Source organism: Engystomops pustulosus, chromosome 2 (genome assembly GCF_040894005.1).
Source record: "Engystomops pustulosus chromosome 2, aEngPut4.maternal, whole genome shotgun sequence".
Lineage (NCBI taxonomy): Eukaryota > Metazoa > Chordata > Amphibia > Anura > Leptodactylidae > Engystomops > Engystomops pustulosus.
Genome location: NC_092412.1, coordinates 178,611,571 through 178,634,416, shown reverse-complemented (window position 1 = coordinate 178,634,416; position 22,846 = coordinate 178,611,571). Strand labels below are relative to the sequence as shown.

General features: G+C 43.3%; 1 protein-coding gene and 1 long non-coding RNA gene across 6 annotated transcripts in view; one reads left to right on the top strand and one right to left on the bottom strand.

Moving 5' to 3' along the window:
* Positions 1-12,030, bottom strand: part of SRGAP2 (SLIT-ROBO Rho GTPase activating protein 2) — a 72,198-nt gene extending 60,168 nt beyond the window's left edge. Inside the window, exons 1-2 of one of the 4 annotated variants that reach the window (XM_072137426.1) lie at positions 11,845-12,030; positions 10,198-10,624 (exon numbers count right to left, since the gene is read on the bottom strand). In XM_072137426.1, coding sequence (XP_071993527.1) covers positions 10,198-10,264 — 67 coding nt within the window. In that variant the 5' untranslated portion in view covers positions 10,265-10,624; positions 11,845-12,030. Of the gene's footprint in view, positions 1-10,197; positions 10,625-11,679; positions 11,699-11,844 lie in introns of those variants that run through there. The other 3 variants (XM_072137425.1, XM_072137424.1, XM_072137427.1) reach the window with 3 other exon arrangements.
* LOC140116658 (uncharacterized) lies at positions 1,841-8,602 on the top strand. 2 transcript variants are annotated; one of them, XR_011852888.1, is made up of 3 exons: positions 1,841-2,058; positions 3,421-3,584; positions 8,339-8,602. It is a non-coding gene; the product is annotated as an uncharacterized lncRNA (long non-coding RNA). The 2 variants fall into 2 exon arrangements; XR_011852887.1 differs by lacking the exon at positions 8,339-8,602 and adding an exon at positions 6,646-6,762.
* Positions 12,031-22,846: the final 10,816 nt, after the last annotated feature.

Below are 22,846 nucleotides of genomic sequence, written 5' to 3'. Positions count from 1 at the left end.
AGCAGTGTGAGCTCCATCCAGGGGGCGTGGCTACCGACAGTAAACTCAGCAGCACGATCTCACACTTAAGTGAGAAGTTAATGGGTCGTGTCTAGGGGCAACTAAAATTGTGTACACCATGACTGATAGAAACAGGTTGGACTTGTATCTGTGAAATGCTACATTTTTGTTAATAACAGTGAATTAGAAAATTTATTATTTTGTCATCCCGAGTAACCTGTATCCCGAGAAACCTGTCTTCGTGGGAATACCCCTTTAAGGCAGGTCTATATCTGCTTTATGGCAGACATCGAGTACAGGAATTTTTTGGTGCTATATCGTAATGTGCAGTATATTCCCAGATGGTTATTTATTTATGTGGTGTACAGGTATGTGGGTATATTTATTTGCACTTGTATTTGAGCGTTTCTTATATATGGTGTGTGTGAATGGAGTATATGTGGTATTGGGTTTGTGTTATGGATATATAGTGTATGTGTGCATATCTGGGGAGTACCGTATATACTCGTGTATAAGCCGAGTTTTTCAGCACAAAAAATGTGCTTAAAAACGTCCCCTCGGCTTATACACGGGTCAATACTTGTAAAAAAAAAAAAAAAAAAAAACTTATTTACTCACCCTCCGGTGGCCACGATGTCATCACGGCTCCTCTTCTGGCTTCCCGGCTCCTCTTCTTGCTTCCGCGCCGTCTTCTGTCTTCTTTAACATCGTGCTGGGCGCCGCCATTGTTCTTGTTCTCGCACGGGAGAGAACAACACGATGTTAAAGAAGACAGAAGACGGCGCAGAAGCAAGAAGAGGAGCAGGGAAGCCAGAAGAGGAGCCGCGATGACATCGGGGGAGCAGCGCTGCGCATCAGGGCCACCGGAGGGTGAGTAAATACTACGTATACTACTGGGGGCAGGCTGTATACTAATGGGGGCACGCTGTATACTACTGGGGGGGGCAGGCTGGGGTGGCTGTATACCACTGGGGGGGGCAGGCTGGGGTGGCTGTATACTACTGGGGGGGGCAGGCTGGGGTGGCTGTATACTACTGGGGGGGGGGCAGGCTGGGGTGGCTGTATACTACTGGGGGGGCAGGCTGCATACTACTGGGGGCAAGCTGTATATTATAGGGGGCTGGCTGGCTATATACTTGGCTGGGTCTGTGACCAATGCATTTCCCACCCTCGGCTTATACTCGAGTCAATAGGTTTTCCTAGTTTTTGGTGGTAAAATTAGGCATCTCGGCTTATACTCGGGTCGGCTTATACTCGAGTATATACGGTATATAGTACAAATGTATTCTGAAGCACCACCGGGGCCCACTGGGGTCTTGTTTCACCTATGAGAAACAGTGGAATCTAAATACTAGAATAATTCACCAACAAGATAACAAACCATTTTATTCTCTGTTCGCTGGATATACAAAGAGTTAAGATGCATCCAATTTAATAGTTGCCAGGTAACACTAATAATGTATACACAGAGAGCCCAGTGGCAAGTTTCTGTATGGTAGTATCCTGCTAGCACAAGGCACATTCCTGGCGGATCCCGGGCACGCGGCCTTCTGTTTAATCACAGCCTTTAATTCATCAGGCAGCTGGGCAATGGGCCCAATATTCGCTTAACTCCTTGTCTACTAAAGGAGGCAGTGTGTCGCACTGCAGAACCACACAAGCCCTGCAAGCCAAGAAAAAGTGTGTCACGGATCTGGAGTCTGATCTCCACACCGGCCACTGAATGTTCCTGGACATTTGTCACTCTCCCAGTAGCGGGCATCTGCAGAACAGAGTCTGAGCCAAGCTGACCTCCTTCCACAGTGAAGGATTCATTGACCTTCTGACTTCGATTCAGCAGAAGGTCAGCAGCTGTCACAAGGATAAAAGCAAGAAGAAACCTAAGAAAGGGAGATCACTATAGCAACCATACACCCTGCAGTCTACCTCCTCCCACATGGCACTTTACTGGTGTGTTAGATCACTGCCAGGATACTAAACAACCTCCAACCAGCACATTGCAGGCTACTATTCAGCATAAATGTGCTTCGCTGCGCAGAAAAGCAAGTCAGCATTATGGTAATAGAGCTCAGCCTAGAGAAAGCACATATATTGCAGCAGCAGTGGGGACGATAAAACACACAGGGAACAGGACCCTACATATGTGTAATGTAAACTCATACAATAAGACTATGCTGGAAAGAACAGGGATTCATTTTGGCAAGTGTAACAAAGAAAAAAAGAATAAATGGACAAGTGTCCCAAAAGAAACCAAGCAGATTTTTTGTTGGATCATTAATGCACGTATGCAAATTCAAGACATGGAATCTGAAAGGTTGCTACTGGCAACAGATTCTTATTTTTGTCCAGGTTTTTTATAAACGAGGCTCATTAAAGCATGATAAAAATGTATAATCTGATAAGAGGCATATGAAATGCCAGACAAAATACGTGGAAATACATGGCTGTCATAAATCAAGACAAATAACCACTTGCAGATCATCACTTTCTCATAACAATGAGGCTATAATGAGATTATGGAGGCCATATCTATCCATCCAAAAATAGCTTAAAACCTTCCTATTCATACATTTGGAAGAATATGACTATTACAATATACATAATGATTTATTAAATTAGGAGAAAATTGTGACTCGCTTTTGTACAACTCATATGAAAATGCGAACTATATCACAGCAGTAATATACACATGCAATGAGAAAGTGTGGAGAGACTAAGCAAATGAGTTCATAATTCACCTTTTTCTCTTTCTTCATGATCACAATGGTTTTTTACTGCCATTCACTCCCATGGTAGCTACCAAAATACTTAACATCAGCTGACGCAAAAGCTTAGGTATACACATTTTGGCCTAACCAACCAATGTTGGCAGACCAGCTGACCATCTGATGCGTTCTTTGCCTACAAGTCAGTATTTGTGGTACACAACTGAGAAGACTCTAACAAGTTGTAAGCTACTCTTCTTTTTGGAGCATACTGTTCATATATCTGTCTAATGTGACTTATGCCACTCTTACTATGGAACTGCAAGCCTACAAAGTGCTTAAAGTACATTGATAAATCTGCCCCAATGTAAACATGTTCAGCCTAGCTGAGCTTGCCTGTATTCAGGAAAGAATATCCGTCACACAATGTAAAACTACATATCATTTAAGTTTTTAACAGAAGATTACCTGTGTCCTTATGATACAAAGGTTGTGAAATGTGAACCACTTCTCATAACAGAAGTACTTCAAAGTTCTCTATACAGTATAGTGAAATATATTATCTGTGGTTGTGTAAAAAACTGCTTCCAGTTTTAAGACTTTCTAACTTCAATGCAGACAATTTAGTAATCTCTACAAATAATATACAGAATTGATAAGAAATGGGAACAGAGATATGACAATTCACAAGCTTCTGTCTTCAATTCTCATACAGAGCACATGTGTGAAACAGGCCTGAAATCCAATTTAATCCCACAGCAGGAAGAGCTGCGTTATATTTGACCTGTTTTGCAAGCAACATGAAAAGATGAGAGGACATAATGGAGACTATAGAAAACTTTACAGAAGACTATTGGTCACATGTACAAGTTACATCTGGTATGTTTATGACCGTGCAGCGAGAGGAATGCCACAGTTCATGGTGGAATTTACATAATCAGGTCAAAGAGAAGCAAACTTGGTTTTTACAAATCATGTGTAAACAGAGTTTTGCTGGCCAAGCAGAGCGACTGCAAAATTCACCAAGCACAAACTAAAGCTCTGTTATAGACAAGGGTAATATCCTGCCTGGAATCTGGGAACGGTGATTACCTTAGAGGTTAATGACCGTCCTCAGCTCCCCTACTGAGCGAGCGTTCACATGCCTTTCATGAAGTCAGTTTCCAAACTCGGGGAAAGCAAATTAATAGTTTAGGTCAACATAACTTGTACTTTGCGTTACAAAATATATTTTAAGGTTTCATAGCCGATTCAAAATGTAAAGTATGGTTTCTGTATTAAAGGGACCCTGGTGTAATAAAAATGCCCTGTAATATACCAGTAGCATGTTATAGAGAAGAAGGTGGGCCGATATATAGATCGTATATATACTGTATATAATCAATATGATAGTTTAGTATAAAACAATTCTGTGCAGTTTTTTCTGTACTAAAGTGTCCAATGGCCAGTCCTATAAAACATGATTAAAAATAATTGGTTCCCTTACGTTAGGGATATTTGGGCCTAACCACAGAATCTGGCCGCTACCCATTTAACATTTATGATAAAACGACCATAAAAATTTAATTGTAGGGGCTTGTTCAGTGCCATGTAAGTAAAAGGCACGGAGCATAGAGCAGATAGCTCTATAGTCTCTGTAGAAGTGAGGCGTGAGGCATTTATTTAAAGTGAATGGGTGCCATTGCAATAGTACAAGTTTTCGGTCCATACTGTAACATGGGGACAACAGTTTCCGGCCTCTTGCAGAATGCCCATTGCAGAAACCAAGGGTCCTGAGGATAGGCCATCAATAGTTATTCCTGGACATTCAAGGGGGACACCCTCTTCTGATCATAACTCATTCTATTAGCCAGAGGATGAGTGCCATTTCCAAAAACTATACAGATAGGCCAATCACTTCAAACGCTTCTTTTTCCAATATGCCCCAACGGGATAAAAATTAACATTTGCTTCCAGGTTAACACATCAATTACAACAGACTGCTGAGAGTATTCTCTCCCCGAATGCTGGGAGTAATATTATTCATGTGAATGAAGTCAGTTCTAACGAGGCAAAATAATTAACTTAATTAAAAAAACTAAATAAATAAAAATAAATAAATAAGCTAGTTTAATCCACAAAATGGTGGCCTCTGCTGCGTACACAGATAAGGTCCACTTCGGACGCATTGATGTTTATATTTTGACAGAAGACTTGTAAAAACGACTGCCCAGTAAAACGCAGCCTGCTTTCACTTGACGGTTTCCTGCTAGGAAGTTGTTCATAATCTAATTCGGATTTTACACACCACTTCTATTGAGAGACACAAGGGGACACACTCCCTGGAACTTCCCAGCTTTCTACGAAGTTCTTCTAAAATGTAGCCACCGTAAATCAGTGTTTTCAGGTTAAGCTTTTGTTCCCCATTACCTTATAAATTTGACATTGGAATGTCTTTGACAGCTTCTCTTCAGACAGCAGAATCCTTTTGTAACACAGAATGTTCACACTTGCTAAGCAATTGCACAGTTACTACACTCCACAGTTGCTCACAGAAGTCCTGTCTTTTTACAGTATTAGCAAAATGAGGATTACATTTTAAATCAAATTATGTCTGCGTTTACTGTACCAAAGTTTTGGCTGCAGTTCATTTCAATTAAAGGGAATCTACCAGCCCCTTTTAAAAGGACAGCTACCAGGACCAAAGATTGTAAACCAAGCACTTACATGCAGGTGTGTGCCCTCTTGTGCAGTGGATTTTACAAAAAAATAAATAAAAAATTAGAATGTATAAAAGAATATAGATGCTGGTTTTAACTGGAGGAAAACACGTTAAACCTAAGGACCAGTTTAGATGGAGTTTATGGCAACAAAAATAATAGTGGGAAAAAATCTCTCTCCAGTCTAAATAAGTAATACAAGGGTATCACAGAACCGAATGCCGATGTGCACTTGGCTCAACCTAAAACATTCAAAGTCTCAAATGGAGCCGCAGTCAAGAAAATGTGGCCTTTGCCTTGTTGAACAAAAGGTCGAGTTTACATATAGAGAATGCACCACAGGGTGTGCTTAGGATGTTCCTTGTACAAATCTAGTCTAAAACTACATTCGCACTGCCGCATGGGAGACGTATATACAGTCAACGTATATTTGGCCGATATACGTCCCCCATAGACGGCAATGGGCGCACGTCGTGTCCTATCTTTTCAAGGCATATGGCGCCGTGTGCCATATGTTCCTATGGAGAAGGGCGGGGGTGAGCAACGCTCACCTCCTCCTCCTCCCCCCAAGCGCTGTTGTGTGCCCGCCGTACTATTGGCATGACCTGATCAGTTAAGCCTAGCAGGAAAGGCCCAAGCAATCACCCACCACAAACAGCACTAACATTACAAAACTGGCTTAACAGTAAGAGGGCTGTCACACGGTGCGTTCTTGGACGCTCTGCAAAAACACATGCTTTTTTTGTATATTTACCACGTGTATGACTGGTTTTAATCCGTATCACAACTGCTTACCCTTTCAGAAAATCAGCCAAACACATAGTAACCATACAAAAATGCATGAGTTTTCAGTGCGTTCAAAAATAGTCCAAGAACGCACCTTGTGACAGCACCCTAACATGTGAAATCTCTGGCACACTGCTTTCCAAAGTCTACCCTGATATGGTAAAGATGTAGTTCGAACCACTAAATGTTTGCATTAAAGCAAAATAATTTTTTGACCCATACACAGTAGCAAAACTGAAGTGTAAAATGGTATTGATTTAGTGGGGCTAAGGTAGAGACAGCAAGCCCCTATCTTGCACAAGGGAATGAGTTATAAATGATCCCAGTGGAACCACTGCTTGAAAAAAAAAGCACAAGGGGGAAAGAGAAAGGGCAGGCAATGAATGGATGCAGTCATTTAGGCACGCTGCCAAAAAAAATAAATCAGAGCCTAATTCTAAGGCTTTCACTTGTAGGAGCCATGCAGCTGTGGGGATGTTCCTGTGCTCTTACCAGAGGAGAGAATATTTCACAATAAAAGATTTGCAATTGGTCGCAGATAAACAGAAGTGAAGGTAAACAATACTAAAATATTCCGTACAAGAACTTCCCACATATGTAAGAGTCTTCCCCTGATACTACGTTAATGAGAAAAATAACACGGTTGATGGACATAGCACTTTACAAGTGAATATTCTTATCACACCCGAACACGCACCTCACCCTCCAGACATCCTGAATGGGGTGCAGTGTTTAGGCTTGTGGGTGCGGCTGTACTCGTCCTTACTTGGGTGTATTAGTATTATTCGAACAAATTTTGCTGCCAGAAGAGACTCACCCAGTTTCTATACATTATTTTCGCAACAGAATTAAAAGGTTTTTACTCACTTAAGTAGCAACACACACACACACACACACACTACAACTTTACATTTTTACATTGAAATTATGTCTATGTCTGTGGGGATATTCTGAACATTAAAATTGGATAGGCCCAGAAGAGAAAAAGAACGTAGACGTCATGAAAAGTCGCCCAAAAGTCGTACTTGGAGATAGTTCTACCCAAATTAGTTAAAGAGGACCTATCACCCCCCCCCCCAAAAAAAAAAACCCCACCAAATGGAGTGTCAGCCAGACCATACAGTGGAGTGCCGGCCCCCTCATGAATAAACCCGACTTCCAGCGCAGGAGATATATGGATCCGAGCTATTATTTGGTAAGAGGTCAGATCTTTTAGGAACAACTTTCCCAACATACATTAAAATAAATTTAGCATATATAGAAAGGGGCTGGGGAGAGGATTATGGGGGCATGTTTGGTGGTAGTCTTTTTGTGGGTGACAGGTCATTAAGTCACTTGTAAAGTTAATAGGACTACAGACATCAGTCAGAATGTCAACAACTCTGACTACCATCTAATGTGTATAGGTTCCAACTAAATCTTCCCTGGCAATCAGAAAAAGGAAACTTGATTCCTACTGCCAAATCTTCCTGTTAATCTCCCACTAAGGGTATCTGGTAACGACTTGCTCCACTCTCAACCTTTTTGGACATTAGCACTGCTCAACCGAATGCGTATGAGGAAATTCAGCCAATAACTATTTGAAATGTACTGCCTGCTTTTCATGCAGGTTAAAATTCTGGGAAGTAAACGGGAGCTAGGTACAGGAACTTAGCACGCCCTTAGCATCTAATTCCTGATATCAGCGGCTGTCCAATATCAAACCGCCACTGTTTTTATATTGACACTTTTGTAGTAAATGTTTATTCTTCTTTCCGAGTACATGTCATATATCCACCCGACTGATAAATTATAATATATATATATAACATAAAAAGACAATGCATTCTACTAACCAAAGAATACAAAGAAACCCCTTAAAATTCTTGGAAATAGAAACGCTTTGATGTTTGCTTCACATGGTTGAGGAGGATTGAATCATAGTAAGGGAGTAATTATGGAGAAAATTGTGGAGGGCCTGGGGGCCAGCAGAAGCAGGTGGGCCAAGCCTCATCTTAAGAAAGTAACATTTTTAGACTTTAACAATGTTCAACGAAGCATATCAAATCTCTGATCATTTCTTTGTCCCGATGTAAAACCTTGTTAAAAAAACATGAGGTCAGAATATTAAAGTATGATTCTCAACCTAATTTTACCTTCTTACAACAGCGGAGAATAAAGAGCGCTTGTATCAGCAATACTCATTAGAGCTGTGCATCTCTGACTGCATCGACTGCAGAATAATTAACAGCAACCTAAGATTGGACAACACCAAAGCTCCCAGGACACAAATGCCTCCACCTCTGCCACCATGACAACCATGTCTTCACACTGCCATCATTAGAAAGGTCTTACCATCTTAACAAAAAAAAAAAGAAAGATAAATAAAGTGAAAAGGTAGGATCTTCAGTACAGAGAGAGCAATGGAATAAAACTGGCACTTTTGCACTCAGGCACATAGTACATAGCCAAATTTCCTTCAAATAGAATCCTCATCATAGATTATGTGTTACACAAGATTTAAAAGGTATTCTAAATAAATAGCATGTCTGATCTCTAGGCTAATGTACAGTACATTAGAGAGACATAATTATCAATGGGAGATTATGGAGAATGCTTATTCCAGCACACAGAGCTCTACCGCTGCATATTTATAATAATGTTATATGATTTTCCAGGGTTTCAAAATATTGATAGTTTGCCATGGCTATTTCTCCCTAAACGTGTCCTCTTCCACCATCCATGGGAAAGGGGTGAAAAGTCATCCCCCTTGGTGTCCGAGAGTATTTTACTCCATTCTACCCAGATAAAAGGGGGCGGGGCAATGGGGCACCCATTTATCTTAGCTGATGGGGGAATGCTTGTACTTTTATCCTGCCGATCACCATATTATCCCCTATCCTCTGTGTATAGCCGTTTGTTCATCACTGGACCATTTCTTTTAGAGGGAAACAAGACTGGTTATAGAAAAATTATCAAAATTACACTGTTACATTGTCCTTACTCAGTAAAGTAAGCACTAATGTGGAATTCTAACCTCCACTGTTTCTACTAAATGAAGGCAACCAGTGATGTTGAATACCAAAATAATTTCTTTATTTCTTGAAAATGTCACCTTCTAGAAAAACTGCTCAAGGCCATAAATAAAAGTAATGATTTGATAGGAATAATCTAAAATTCATTTTTTTTTAAATAAACAACTAAATTAGATCCTGGCAGTTAGGTAAATATAGAGATGCAGGTAAAATGAGATCTAGCCATTGGTGACTAATCCAATGATTTAAAGTGTCATAACAGTCTGGCAATACATAAGAAGTAGCCATCAAAGCGTCGGTCAAAACCAAATTTACCAACAAGACCCAAGCTATCTTTATCACATTATTATTGTAATGGAATAAGCTGAAGGACCTCAAGTGACATGTACATGCACATTATAAAGGAATGCTCAGTCTATGTGCATACAATGTAACCATCAAAACAAAAACAAAATATAGACATGACTGAATAAGAAATTTGTATTTATTGCAGTGGTTATTTACTAGGCTATCACAACCCCTTGTGTCACCAACTCAGGATACAGAGTATCACTCTTAGGTAACAAAATTGATAAAGAACTTCACATGAATATAAATTTCGTTATACAGAACCACAGTGGAAATATCCTCGATACCAGCAAACCTATAACTCTGGATGACAGATAAAAAGGGGTTAACTTCCTGTCACAAAGAGCTAAACACACTGCATTATGCGGAATATGCTGTCATTGGAGTCACAAGATGGATTGCAAAACAGATCTTCCACTATTAACCCTTGTATGAGAGAAGGGGTTAAAAGCCGAGAATCATTAGTTACTGCCTAAGAATTTCTTGAAACATTCAGGCCCTGCTGACTAACACGCCACAGCCAAACCCTACAAGAATTATCCAGCAAATTCCCCATCCTACAACGTCTTTAAATGAAAAACACACCAAATTCCAGATCCACCCCATAAACGTCAAGCTCAGCACAGAATGAAATATGATCAATACCTTTGACTTGGGTGTCATACTCTGCAATGATCTCTTTATCCTTTTTAAATTTTGCTGGCGATGTCATATTGTCTGGCTTTACTGCTACAATCCGGGCTTTGAAGAGCAGATCTTGTAGATTGAATCAGTGTGGTTCTTGTAGAATCCTCTGGTCTGTCAGTCCATGGAGAGGTTACGGGACTGGAGGCTGGATCTGAAAGGAACAACGGGAGCTGTGGGTCCTTCAAACAGCACGCAGCAGTCTTGGCCTTATTCCCTGCACCAAATCCCAAGCAGCAGCCCTGGCTCCTGCAGTTCTCTCCTGAATGCAGACATTAACAGCACAGAGTGTTAAGTCCTTCCCCACATCAACTGCATGGTTTTCTTCACCTCCACCAATGATCTCACACAGACAGGGAGTCAGGAGGGGGGGGGGGGCTTTTCTGGGCTGTAAATGCAACAGGGCAATAGATTAAAAAGAGCAGTAAAAGTGAATTTTGTAACAAAGCTGCCAAAGCTTCTTCTTCATCAAATAATAGGTGGATATAGGAAAAGATGTGACATTGACAAATTTAGGTGACAAAATGGATAATGTGGCCTTTAGGGCGATACAAAATTTTAAATACTGTATTCTATTTATAGCTTTAAAAACTAATAAACATTTAGCAAACAATGCAAAATTGCATATGCATATTGTACATAAACAACTGCAATGGATCAGTTCCCCCTGGCCATCACTGGATATCATCTGCATTGTGGCTTCCCTCAGCGTATCCATGAATAAATGCATGTAAAGCCTGGAGACGGTCAAGCAGCACCACCTTAAATGCAAGACATGAGCGCACAAAGAGGGCACTTGGTGCACGCCTTGGTCTCCCACAGAACAATATGTTAAAAAATTCCTATTTTATTCTGATCTATGCAGGAGAGGACTGGGTGCTGTGACCCCTGCAAGGCTTTGGCATTACCAGCCAGGGAGATCATTAAAATCAGCAGAGAGGGGGGGAAACTTTATAAAAAGAAGAGCTGGCAGAAAGTAAGAGGAAAGGGGAGGAGAGGATCAGCCAGGAAGGAAAAGGCTCCATCCTTTTACACATCACAGGGACCAGATAATGGCACAGGAAATTGGATCTTAGGATTTGCAACAAAGCAAAGTATTTGTTACTCAACATCCAATAAGCAAAATGTGTGAAAACACACCACTACATGGCTGCCCATAGATGTAGCATAATAATGTGACAACCAGAAAGAATCAGCTTATTGAGACAATTCTGTGCACAAAAACCAGTCCCATCATCAGACTGTCCAACACATATCACTAGTATTGAGTGACAGCCCAGACATGAGCAATTCCTTCTCCTAGGAAGACCAGGAGGGGTAACACTACAGTCATTGAAGCATCTAGGAGCTGCCTAATGAATGCGACTACATGACTGCAGCTCCAAAGATGGGGGTAATCTGTGCCAGGGGGCATCACAATGTTACCCCATTGTTCTCCCTCACCAGTGACCGTGGCTGTGCACAGCATGGGAGTCCAGTGCGGGCGCAACAGGATGAGCCCCCACCCCCTGCACGCATTCCCACACATAAGGAGATGCACAAGGGATCCTGACACACCCCGCTAAATCCCTGCACTCCCTTTGTCTGCAGTGCAGCATGTTACCTCACCCTAGCGATCCCTCCTGGTTACCTCTGCTTGTTACTATTGTTGATCTTCTCTAGATCCAAAATCCAGTTTCTGCATCCTCACTCACATCCCGTCCAGTCCATGAAAAGAGCAGGCAGGGATCTCCGTTTGCAACTACAATTCCCTACGGAACACCCAAGACCCGCCCACTCATGCCCTGCGGACTAATAGCAATGCTCCAAGATGCTGACAGACAGGTGGCGAAACCAATGGCTCTTTTCTTGGAGGCGTCCCCCTGAAAGCATGTGCTGTAACCAATCACTGAACGCTGAAATCCGAATGGGCGTGGCATAGCGTCAGTGAAAAAATGTGTGTCACTCAAGAGATAGGGGCATGTGCTGAAGGAATTGACTGTCATCTCCTTCAGCCAATGACAAGTCAAGGCCTACAATGGCAGGCGCGGCTTATGTGACTGCCAATCAAAGAACGGGGGGGGGGGGAGGAGGGGCGGAATCGGTGAAGAAGACACAGTTGTGTGAAGGGATGTGTGACACCTACCGTATATACAGAAGAAGGGACTAGGACTCACCCCAGCCCATCTTTTTCCACTAGCATACAGATATCACATAGACATATAAATCTGATACGCTGTATAAAGCTTTATAAAAGGAACTTCACCATCAAAATCCATCATCATAAATCCTTACTTATAGATCCAGGTAATCTTCTTGTATTTGTTATCCTCCTTCCTTCTAAAATCAACTTTTAAAATTATACACTCAGTGCTGCGGATGTAATCTAGAATAAGCAGGAAGTGTGGGGGAGGGGAGACCTCTCTGCTCATTTTAACAACCTGTGAAGCTGTAGTACTTAGGCACTCTGAAACACACCCAGAGCCCTTTAGGCTTATTAGCATAATTATTAAAGTAAATTTTAGAAGAAATTGGGCAATGGATAACAAATAAAAGAAGATTATCACAGTCATGGTGCCTGGACCTATGTGTAAGTGTCCCTTGTTTATCATGCTTGATTAAACATGATAAAAACATTTTTAAAATAAATAAAACATTATGATGCATATACCATAATATAAAAACTGCATGAAAGGGAAACACAATAGTGTCATTCATATTACCATGTGAGACTTTGCCCTGAGCTGTAGCCAGCATGGAGCCATTACTGTGGAAGGATATGTACACATCTCCCTATACTTTCTGAAGCAGATGGCTGTTATCAGGGGAAGGAACTGTTCCTCTCTCAGGTAGTTTGGGAATGGGGGGGGGGGATTGGTGAAGGGTCAGAATGAAAAGCAGGAGGCAGTGGACATGACACCTAGAACAGTGATGTGAATAAACTGTATGCACCACCTGTACATGTGTGTACAGCATATATTCTATGTCCTCTTACTGTACAGGTTAGGTCAGAGGTACCATGCCTTGTACACCAGTTTTATAGCATATAAAAGGATGTCATAATTCCTAGAGTATGGCCAGGAATTGGAGCTGTTTGGAACTTTCTCAAGCTGCTGAATTTACTGTCGCCTGTGCTGGTATGGCTGAAATCTGTGCCCAATGTGGCCTGGCAAAAATTACATTATGGCTCATATGTGCTGTGGCCGAATTATTGAAGGACTACAAGCTTCTCCACGTGGCCCCTGTTCCCCTTAAGAATATGTACATGTTTACACAATCACACACATATACTGTATATACAAACATAAAGTTCTACACTCACATATACGCACATTAATGTACTTTTTTACATACATACATATGGTAAATACACACCCTACACACATACAGCATGTACACACATAAAGCATATACACACATACATGCAGTATATACACACATACCTACAGCATATACACACATACATACAGTATATACACACCATGTACACGTGCAGCATAAACACACACAAATGCATCATACACACACATTTACTGTGAGTGATATATAGTGTACAATGTGCTGCATAATATGTATATTAAAGGGCAACATACCAGTGTTAAAGATCGGGGGGGGGGGGGGCTTGGCCCCCTGACACTGTGGGCCCTATGGCTGCTACCCCTGTTTTTACACCCTTGAGGTCTAGAACTTCTAGACGTCAAGGACTAGAATACATCTTGCCAGTCTTAATAAATTCCCATACTGTGTAAATATACTGAGCAGGTAAGATAATTCTTTATTAGTGGGGTAATTCACAGCGTTACAGCAGCAGAGAGAGAACAGTATAAACAATGACAGAACAATAATATTACAGATAAATAAAGAAAAAAAATATACATAAAGACAAAAAAGGAAGACAAGCAATGATCGGCAGTTTGGTATTCAGTCTGTGGATGGGACTGGTTAGGTGGTGGAAACAGCTTACTTCCGTGTAGGCCTTGTTGGTTCACACGTTGGGTGAAACAGTTGGTCACTGAAGGGGGTGCTACCCAATGCCACCACAGTCACATGGGAGGGATGGGAGTTATTTTCCAGAATAGATTTCAAGTTACACAATATCCTTCACTCAGCTACCACCTGCACTGTGTCAAGAGGACCCCCCCCCCCCCCAGGACAGAGCTGGCTTTCCTAATCAGTTTGTCCAGTCTGCTCCTCTCCCTAGCTGAAAAGCTGCTTCCCCAACAGACTACGCCAAAGAAGATGGTCTTAAGTGCCCCCTGCCCTCCAAATGTCCTAGGACCCCTCATCAGGTATAGCCTGCTCTGACCCTTCATGTGCGTTTGTTTTCTGCCCAATCCAGTTTATTATGTAGGAGTACACCCAAGTACTTATAGGACTTCACTTTCTTAATGTCCTCCACTTGGATGACCACTGGTTGAGAAGGAGGGACTGTGCTCAGGAAGCCCACCATCATCTCCTTGGTCTTCCCAGAATTTATCCTAAGGTGGTTTTGCTGGTACCAATCCACAAATTTCTGGATCAATTCTCTGTACTCTCTGTCGTTCTCACCTGTAATGAGGCCTACTATAGAAGAGTCATCAGAAAACTTCTGAAGGTAGCAGCTGGTTGAATTATACCTGAAGTCTGCTTTGTGCAATGTGAAGAGGAAGGGAGCCAGGACTGCACCTGTAGTACAAATCACAGTGTTTGACACACAGTCCCCGACTTTCACATACTGAGAACTGTATATGCAACACCCCTGCCAAAGTGTTATTACGAAATCCAAACCTCCCTCTATTCAATAGTGTTTCTCTAGGCCTGATCAATCTAGGGGGACTTCTAGTGTCTGGAAATGGTAATGCAGCTGTTAAGTATCTGCCAATAAGATGCCTTGTTTTTAAATGGTAAAAAGATTTGATGAGAAGCTTGACACCTCACAAGGGGAATTGATATAAAGCCCCTTATTGTCTCCAAGTGATCCCTGTGTAAGGGTGATACCACCAAGGGCACCCCATTCTCCACCACCAGGGATCCCTACATCTACATGGGGGTTGCCCCAGGGAGAAACATCTGATTCCTTCAGCCTCTCCTTCCTTTCTTATGCTTCCACCTGCCAGAGACCTGCCAGGCTGTGGACGAGGCCTCTGTTCCCAGCTATTCAGTACTATGACCAGAGACGAGCGCTAGGCCACGCTCCGCCAGACACTCCGGTGCCTCAGGGACTCCATATAAAGTGTATGTACACTAATGCCAGAAGCTTCACAAACAAAATGGAGGAACTGGAACTCTTAGTGTTGGAGCGAAAATATGATATAGTGGGTATCAGCGAGACATGACTGGACAGTAGCTATGACTGGGCTGTTACTATAGATGGTTATAGTCTTTTTATAAAGGATCATATAAATAAAAAAGGGGGAGGGGTTTGTTTATATGTGAATTCTTGCCTCAAGCCTGTCCTGCGAGATGACATCAGTAACGCAAATGCAAATGTAGAGTCCCTATGGGTGTAGATAAGGGGAGGGAAAAAGAATAATAAATTATTACTAGGGGTTTGTTATAAGGCTCCAAATATAATGAAGGCAGCAGAGGAAATGCTGATAATTGAAATGTATGCGGCTTCAAAGCATGGTGAAGTACTTATCATGGGGACTTTAATTACCCAGATATTGTATGGGGGGCAGAAGCCTGCAGGTCCTTCAAAGGTAGCAGGTTCTTGTCAACAACAAAAGACAATTACCTGTCGCAACTAGTCCTGGAGCCAACAAGAGGGGGGGGGGGTGCTGGACCTTATCCTAATCAACAGACCTGATAGGGTATCAAAATTACAGGTTGTGGGGAACCTGGGTAATAGTGATCATAATAATATCATTGATTTTGTATTAGGCTTTACTAAGAGCTTTAGTGGAGGGGCAACCAACACTCTAAACTTCAGGAGGGCAAGTTTTCAGCAACTAAGGGAAGACCTTATAGGCATAGACTGGGACAATATTCTCAAAGACAAAAGCTCCCACCCCCCCAAAAAAAATGGGACTTTTTCTCATATATTCTAAAAAAGTGCTGTGAGAAACACATACCTTATGGGGAAAAGCATAAGAGGAACAAGAAAAAGCCAATGTGACTAACTAGTCTTGTAAGGAAAGCAATAAGCGAGAAAGATAAGGCTTTTAAGGTGCTAACGTGAAGGTAGCGATGAGAGAAAAAATAAATCCTGTAAAAAGCAGATAAAGGCCGCAAAAATAGAGACTGAGAGAAATATTGCCAAAGAGAGCAAAAATAATCCCAAATTATTTATCAAGTATATAAATGATAAGAAACTAAAAACGGAGAGTGTGGGCCCTCTTAGGAATAACATGGGGGTCATGGTGGGAGGAGTGAGGAAAGGGCACATCTACTGAATGTCGCCTTCTCAACTGTCTTTACCCAGGAAAATCCCCTGGTGGAAAACACAATGAGGAATAATGTAAAATCTCTTTGGAATGTCAAAAGTTTAACCCAGGAAAAGGTACTCTGCCACCTCACAACCACTAAGATAGATAAATCACCAGGGCCAGATGGCATACACCCCCGGGATCTGCAGGAACTATGTACCGTGATAGACAGACCGTTATTTTTAATATTTGAAGATTCACTGAGGACTGGTTATGTGCCACAGGACTGGCACATAGCAAATGTGGTACCAATATACAAAAAAGGAATCAAAAAGTGATCCTGGAAACTACAGACTTGTGAGTCTAACTTCTGTGGTGGGGAAAATACACTCACCGGCCACTTTATTAGGTACACCTGTCCAACTGCTCGTTAACACTTAATTTCTAATCAGCCAATCACATGGCGGCAACTCAGTGCATTTAGGCATGTAGACATGGTCAAGACAATCTCCTTCAGTTCAAACCGAGCATCAGTATGGGGAAGAAAGGTGATTTGAGTTCCTTTGAACGTGGCATGGTTGTTGGTGCCAGAAGGGCTGGTCTGAGTATTTCAGAAACTGCTGATCTACTGGGATTTTCACGCACAACCATCTCTAGGGTTTACAGAGAATGGTCCGAAAAAGAAAAAACATCCAGTGAGCGGCAGTTCTGTGAGCAGAAATGCCTTGTTGATGCCAGATGTCAGAGGAGAATGGGCAGACTGGTTTGAGCTGATAGAAAGGCAACAGTGACTCAAATCGCCACCCGTTACAACCAAGGTAGGCAGAAGAGCATCTCTGAACGTACAGTACGTCGAACTTTGAGGCAGATGGGCTACAGCATCAGAAGACCACACCGGGTGCCACTCCTTTCAGCTAAGAACAGGAAACTGAGGCTACAATTTGCACAAGCTCATCGAAATTGGACAGTAGAAGATTGGAAAAACGTTGCCTGGTCTGATGAGTCCCGATTTCTGCTGCGACATTCGGATGGTAGAGTCAGAATTTGGCGTCAACAACATGAAAGCATGGCCCATCCATCCTGCCTTGTATCAACGGTTCAGGCTGGTGGTGGTGGTGTCATGGTGTGGGGAATATTTTCTTGGCACTCTTTGGGCCCCTTGGTACCAATTGAGCATTGTTGCAACGCCACAGCCTACCTGAGTATTGTTGCTGACCATGTCCATCCCTTTATGACCACAATATACCCAACATCTGATGGCTACTTTCAGCAGGATAATGCGCCATATCATAAAGCTGGATTCATCTCAGTCTGGTTTCTTGAACATGACAATGAGTTCACTGTACTCAAATGGCCTCCACAGTCACCAGATCTCAATCCAATAGAGCATCTTTGGGATGTGGTGGAACGGGAGATTCGCATCATCGATGTGCAGCCGACAAATCTGCGGCAACTTTGTGATGCCATCATGTTAATATGGACCAAAATCTCTGAAGAATGCTTCCAGCACCTTGTTGAATCTATGCCACAAAGAATTGAGGCAGTTCTGAAGGCAAAAGGGGGTCCAACCCATTACTAGCATGGTGTACCTAATAAAGTGACCGGTGAGTGTATTTGAGGGGTTTGTTAGAGATGCTATTCTGGGGTATCTCACTGTACATAACCCTATCATCAGCATGGGTTTATAAGTGATCGGTCCTGTCAGACTAATATGATTGGTTTCTACGAGGTAAGTTCCAGACTGGATCTAGGGAACGCTGTGGATGTTGTATATCTGTACTTTTAGATAAATGTAAAGTTATGCACTTGGGCCATGGAAACAAAAAGTATAATTATGTTCTAAACAGTCAATTACTTGGTAAAACTGGAGCTGAAAAGGACTTGGGGGTATTGGTAGATGGTAAACTTAATTTTAGTGACCAGAGCCAGGCGGCTGCTGCTAAAGCGAATAAAATTATGGGAAGTATCAAGAGAGGAATAGATTCTCATGATAAAGACATAGGGGGTCATTTACTAAGGGCCCGATTCGCGTTTTTTGCACGCGACGGAAATCAGGAGGGCGAGGCCGAACGATAACACAACGTATTCGGAAAAACCACCACATTTAATAACCGAAAATGTGTCGCTTGGGAAGCGCTTACCTTCACCTGGTCCAGCTCGGTGTATTCCGGTGCGTTCAGATGATTTTAAGCGCAGCAGCTCCACCTGGTGGACGGCGGAGGAACTACCTTCATAAATCCCGTCCGGACCCGAATCCTGTTCAGAGTGCGGGTAAGTAAATCTGCCCCATAGTTTTGCCCTTATACAAATCCCTGGTCAGACCACACATGGAATATTGTGTACTGTTTTGGAATATTGTGCACTAGTGTATAAAAAGGACATAATAGAGCTGGAACGGGTGAAGAAGAGAGCAACCGAGATTATTAGGGGAATAGGGGGACTATAATACAATGACAGATTACAAAATTTGGGATTATTCAGTTTAGAAAAAAGACGACTGAGGGGAGACCTCATTACAATGTACAAATACATGAACGGATAGTACAAGGATCTTTCCAAATATATTTTTATACCTAGGCCAGTGACCAGGACAAGGGGGCATCCTCTACGCCTAGAGGAGAGGCGATCAACATAGACAAAGGTTCTTTACTGTAAGAGCAGTGAGACTATGGACCTCTGCTGCAGGAGGTTGTTATGGCGGACTCTATGTACGTGTTCAAGAGAGGCCTGGATGCCTTTCTGGAGAGAAAAAATATCACGGGTTATGGGGTTAAAAAAATGTATTTAATTCTTAAAGGTTGGACTTGATGGACTTGCATCTTTTTCCGGCCTTATATACTATGATCTCAGAAGTATATATGTCACGAATGCCCCTGCAACCCATGTCTCGGATCACAGGCACTCCCGTGCTCCCCTGTGTGCCCCTCCACGTCACTCACCCTTGATCTCGATTACACCATTGTCCGCGGTGGTACAGTGGATCCACTGCCCCTGAATCCTGACAGTAAGATCCGGCCAAGGTTCAGGAACTAGCCTGGGTCTGTTTGGCTGAGACCGCCCTGCTGAACTTGCACCCAGGGCACTCATTAGTTGGTGACTATGCTGTGCACTTTTGCTTCCGAACTCTACTGGAATGAAGCGGCCTTGGTCGCCACCTTTAAAAAAGGTCTTTCTGGTCAGATCAAAGCTGCCCTGTCTGCACGGGACCTGCCATCTTCCTTGAGCGGCCGGATCTCTCTGGCCAGCCGGATTGACATCCACTTCTCTGAACGCTTGGAGGAACAGCAAGCTGAACTAATGCAAGCCAGAGTCCGACAACTACCCCATTTGGCTCCAGTCCTTTAAAGGCCCCACTCTGCCACCCTCGATGTCTCTTACCGAGGAACCCATGCAGGTGGATAAACCCCGGCTAATCTCCCAAGAGCACTCCAGACATAGACAGGAGAACCTCTGCATCTATTGTGCCAGTCCAGAACACTTTCTGCAAACTTGTCCAGTTCGTCCTCAGCATCTGGGAAATGCACGGTCCCTAGGTGAGAGCACAGCTTCTCCATGCCTAAACATACCTGTTCTACTCAGCTTCAGGACAGGTAGCCTTGATTCCGGCTCTGCAGGATGCTGCCCTGATCTCCCAGCATAACCTTTAATTTTGAGAAGCCACTGGTTATCTCATCTGTCAGTGGGCAGATCGTCAGCGATCCACAACTAGGCCCTCTGCCTGCAAATCGGGGTATTTCATAAGGAGAGACTTTACTTCCCTGTTCCACTTACTCTGTATTATTGGACCTTCCATGATTGCAGCACCATGCACCTGTCCTCGAACGGCAGACCGGGGAGGTTCTTTGCTGGGATCCCGGGTGCCAGTCTCACTGTCTCATGCCACTCCACCCACTCTCCTCCATGTCATCCTCCTTGTCATCCAAGCCTGTGGTGGGTCTTCCAGCTGCTTATATCAACTTTGCTGATGTCTTCTCAGAGAAACTCGCAGGGTCGAGTTCCCAGAAACTGCAGCCCTGTCGTCCTACATCAAGGAGAATTTACAGAAGGGATTTATCCCTTCTGCCGATACTGGTTTCTTCTCTGTGGCCAAGAAAGACGTTTTTCCTGGTCCCTACATTGATTATTGAGGTCTTAATAAAGTTATGGTGAAGAACCGGTACCCACTACCCCTAATCACGGAACTCTTTGACAGCCTCCGTGGAGCCAAGGTCTTCACTACATTGGACCTTTGGGGGGCATATAACTTATCCGTATCTGTGAGGGTGACGAGTGGAAGACCGCCTTTAAAACTTGGGATGGTCACTTGGAGTATCTGGTCATACCCTTTGGACTGTGAAATGCGCCTGCAGTATTTCAAGAATTTGTCAACAACATCTTCAGAGACTTGCTTTACTTTTGTGTCGTTGTCTACTTGGACGATATCCTGGTGTTCTCTTCTGACCTGGATTCTCATCAGGTCCACATACCACAAGTTCTCAGGTGTCTAGGGGCCAATCGCCTATATACCAAACTCGAGAAGTTCCAGTTCCATATATCATCTCTGACAGGGGTCTACAGATGGATCCTACCAAGTTGTCTGCGGTACTCCAGTGGCCTCACCCAGTAGGACTTTGTACTACACATAGATTCCATTCCAACTGAAGGTTGACATCTCCTCAGTAGGAGTTGGAACGGTGCTCACCCAAAAGGGGCCCAAAGGCTGAACTCTAACCGGTGGGTTCGTCTCTAATACCGTCTCTTCTGCAGAGAGAAATTACTCCATAGGAGACGAGAACTACTGGCCATAAAACTTGCCCTGGAATAGTGGCGTTATCTTCTGGAAGGAGCTCGCCATCCGGTTTGCATACATACAGATCACAAGAACCTCCTATATCTCCAGACTGCTCAGCGCCTCAAATCACGACAAGCTTGCTGGTTACTTTCCTTTTTGCGCTTCAATTTGGGTATTCACTTTCGTGCCTGGTTGTTGCCGCTCCACTGGACCTTCGGCAGCTTCCTCTTGGTAAGACATCCGACCTGCTCTTCAGAAGAGGGTATGAACTTGGGGACATTGCTCTCGTATGGCTGGGCACCCTGGGGTATAATGCTCTGTCGCTCTCATTTTCCGTTTCTACTGGTGACCAGATCAGGTCAAGGATGTACAGGATTTTGTGGGTTCCTGCACTTTCTGTGCCCAAAACAAACCATGTTGTCTAAAACCTGCTGGTCTTCTCCTGCCATTACCAATACCCAGCTACCCATGGACTCACGTGGCCATGGACTTTATCATTCCCCCTAATACGCTCTTCTGGGTGGTAAAAGACCAGTTCTCCAAGATGTCCCACTTTGTGCCTCTGCCAGGTTTGCCATCAGCTTCACGTCTTGCCAGCCTGTTCTTCTTCCACATCTTCCGGCTTCATGGACTTCCTCCACACATCGTTTCAGACCATGGGGTTCAGTTTGTTTCCAAGTTCTGGCGATTTCTGTGCTATCAACTTAAAATGAAGCTGGATTTCTCCTCTGCGTACCATCCGCAATCCAATGGAGAAGTAGAGAGAGTTAACGAGACTCTGGACTGTTGTCGCCATCATTGTCTCTGCCCGTCAGGACGACTGGTACACTCTGTTGCCGTGGGCAGAATTTCCTTCAACTTCTTGGACTCAGAATCTGCTGGCTCTGTTCCATTCTTCATCGTCTGTGGACAGCTCCTCTTCCTCTTTCTGTGCCTTTGGTCGTTCCTGCCATGGAGGAGTTGGTCCAGGATCTTCAGTCTATCTGGGAACAGACTCGACTCTCCTTGCTACAGGCATCTGTTCGAACCAAGACTCAGGCCAACAAAAAACGCAGACCTCCTCCGATCTTCTCTCTGGGTGATAATGTTTGGCTTTCCTCCTGGTATGTCCATTCTAAGATCCCCAGCTACAAGCTTGGTCCATGTTTCCTGGGTCCTTTTGTAGTACTGAAGCACATCAATCCTGTGGCCTATAAGCTTGTTTTCCTCCCACCATGCGCATCCCGAACTCCTTCCATGTCTCTCTTCTGAAACCAGTCACTCTGAACCACTTCTCCCAGCAAGCTCCTTCGCCTGGTCCTGTGGCTGATTTCACCAATGGTCAAAGAGGTCCTGGAAATAAAGATAGTGAGAGGAAAGTGGTTCTTCCTTGTTGACTGGAAAGGGTTCAGACCTAAGGAAAGATCATTGGAGCCAGAGGAAAACATCCTGGACCGTACTCTCCTGGCAAAGGTTTCTTCAGTTCGAAGGTACTGTCACGGGTGCCCCTGCAACCCATGTCTTGGGTCACAGC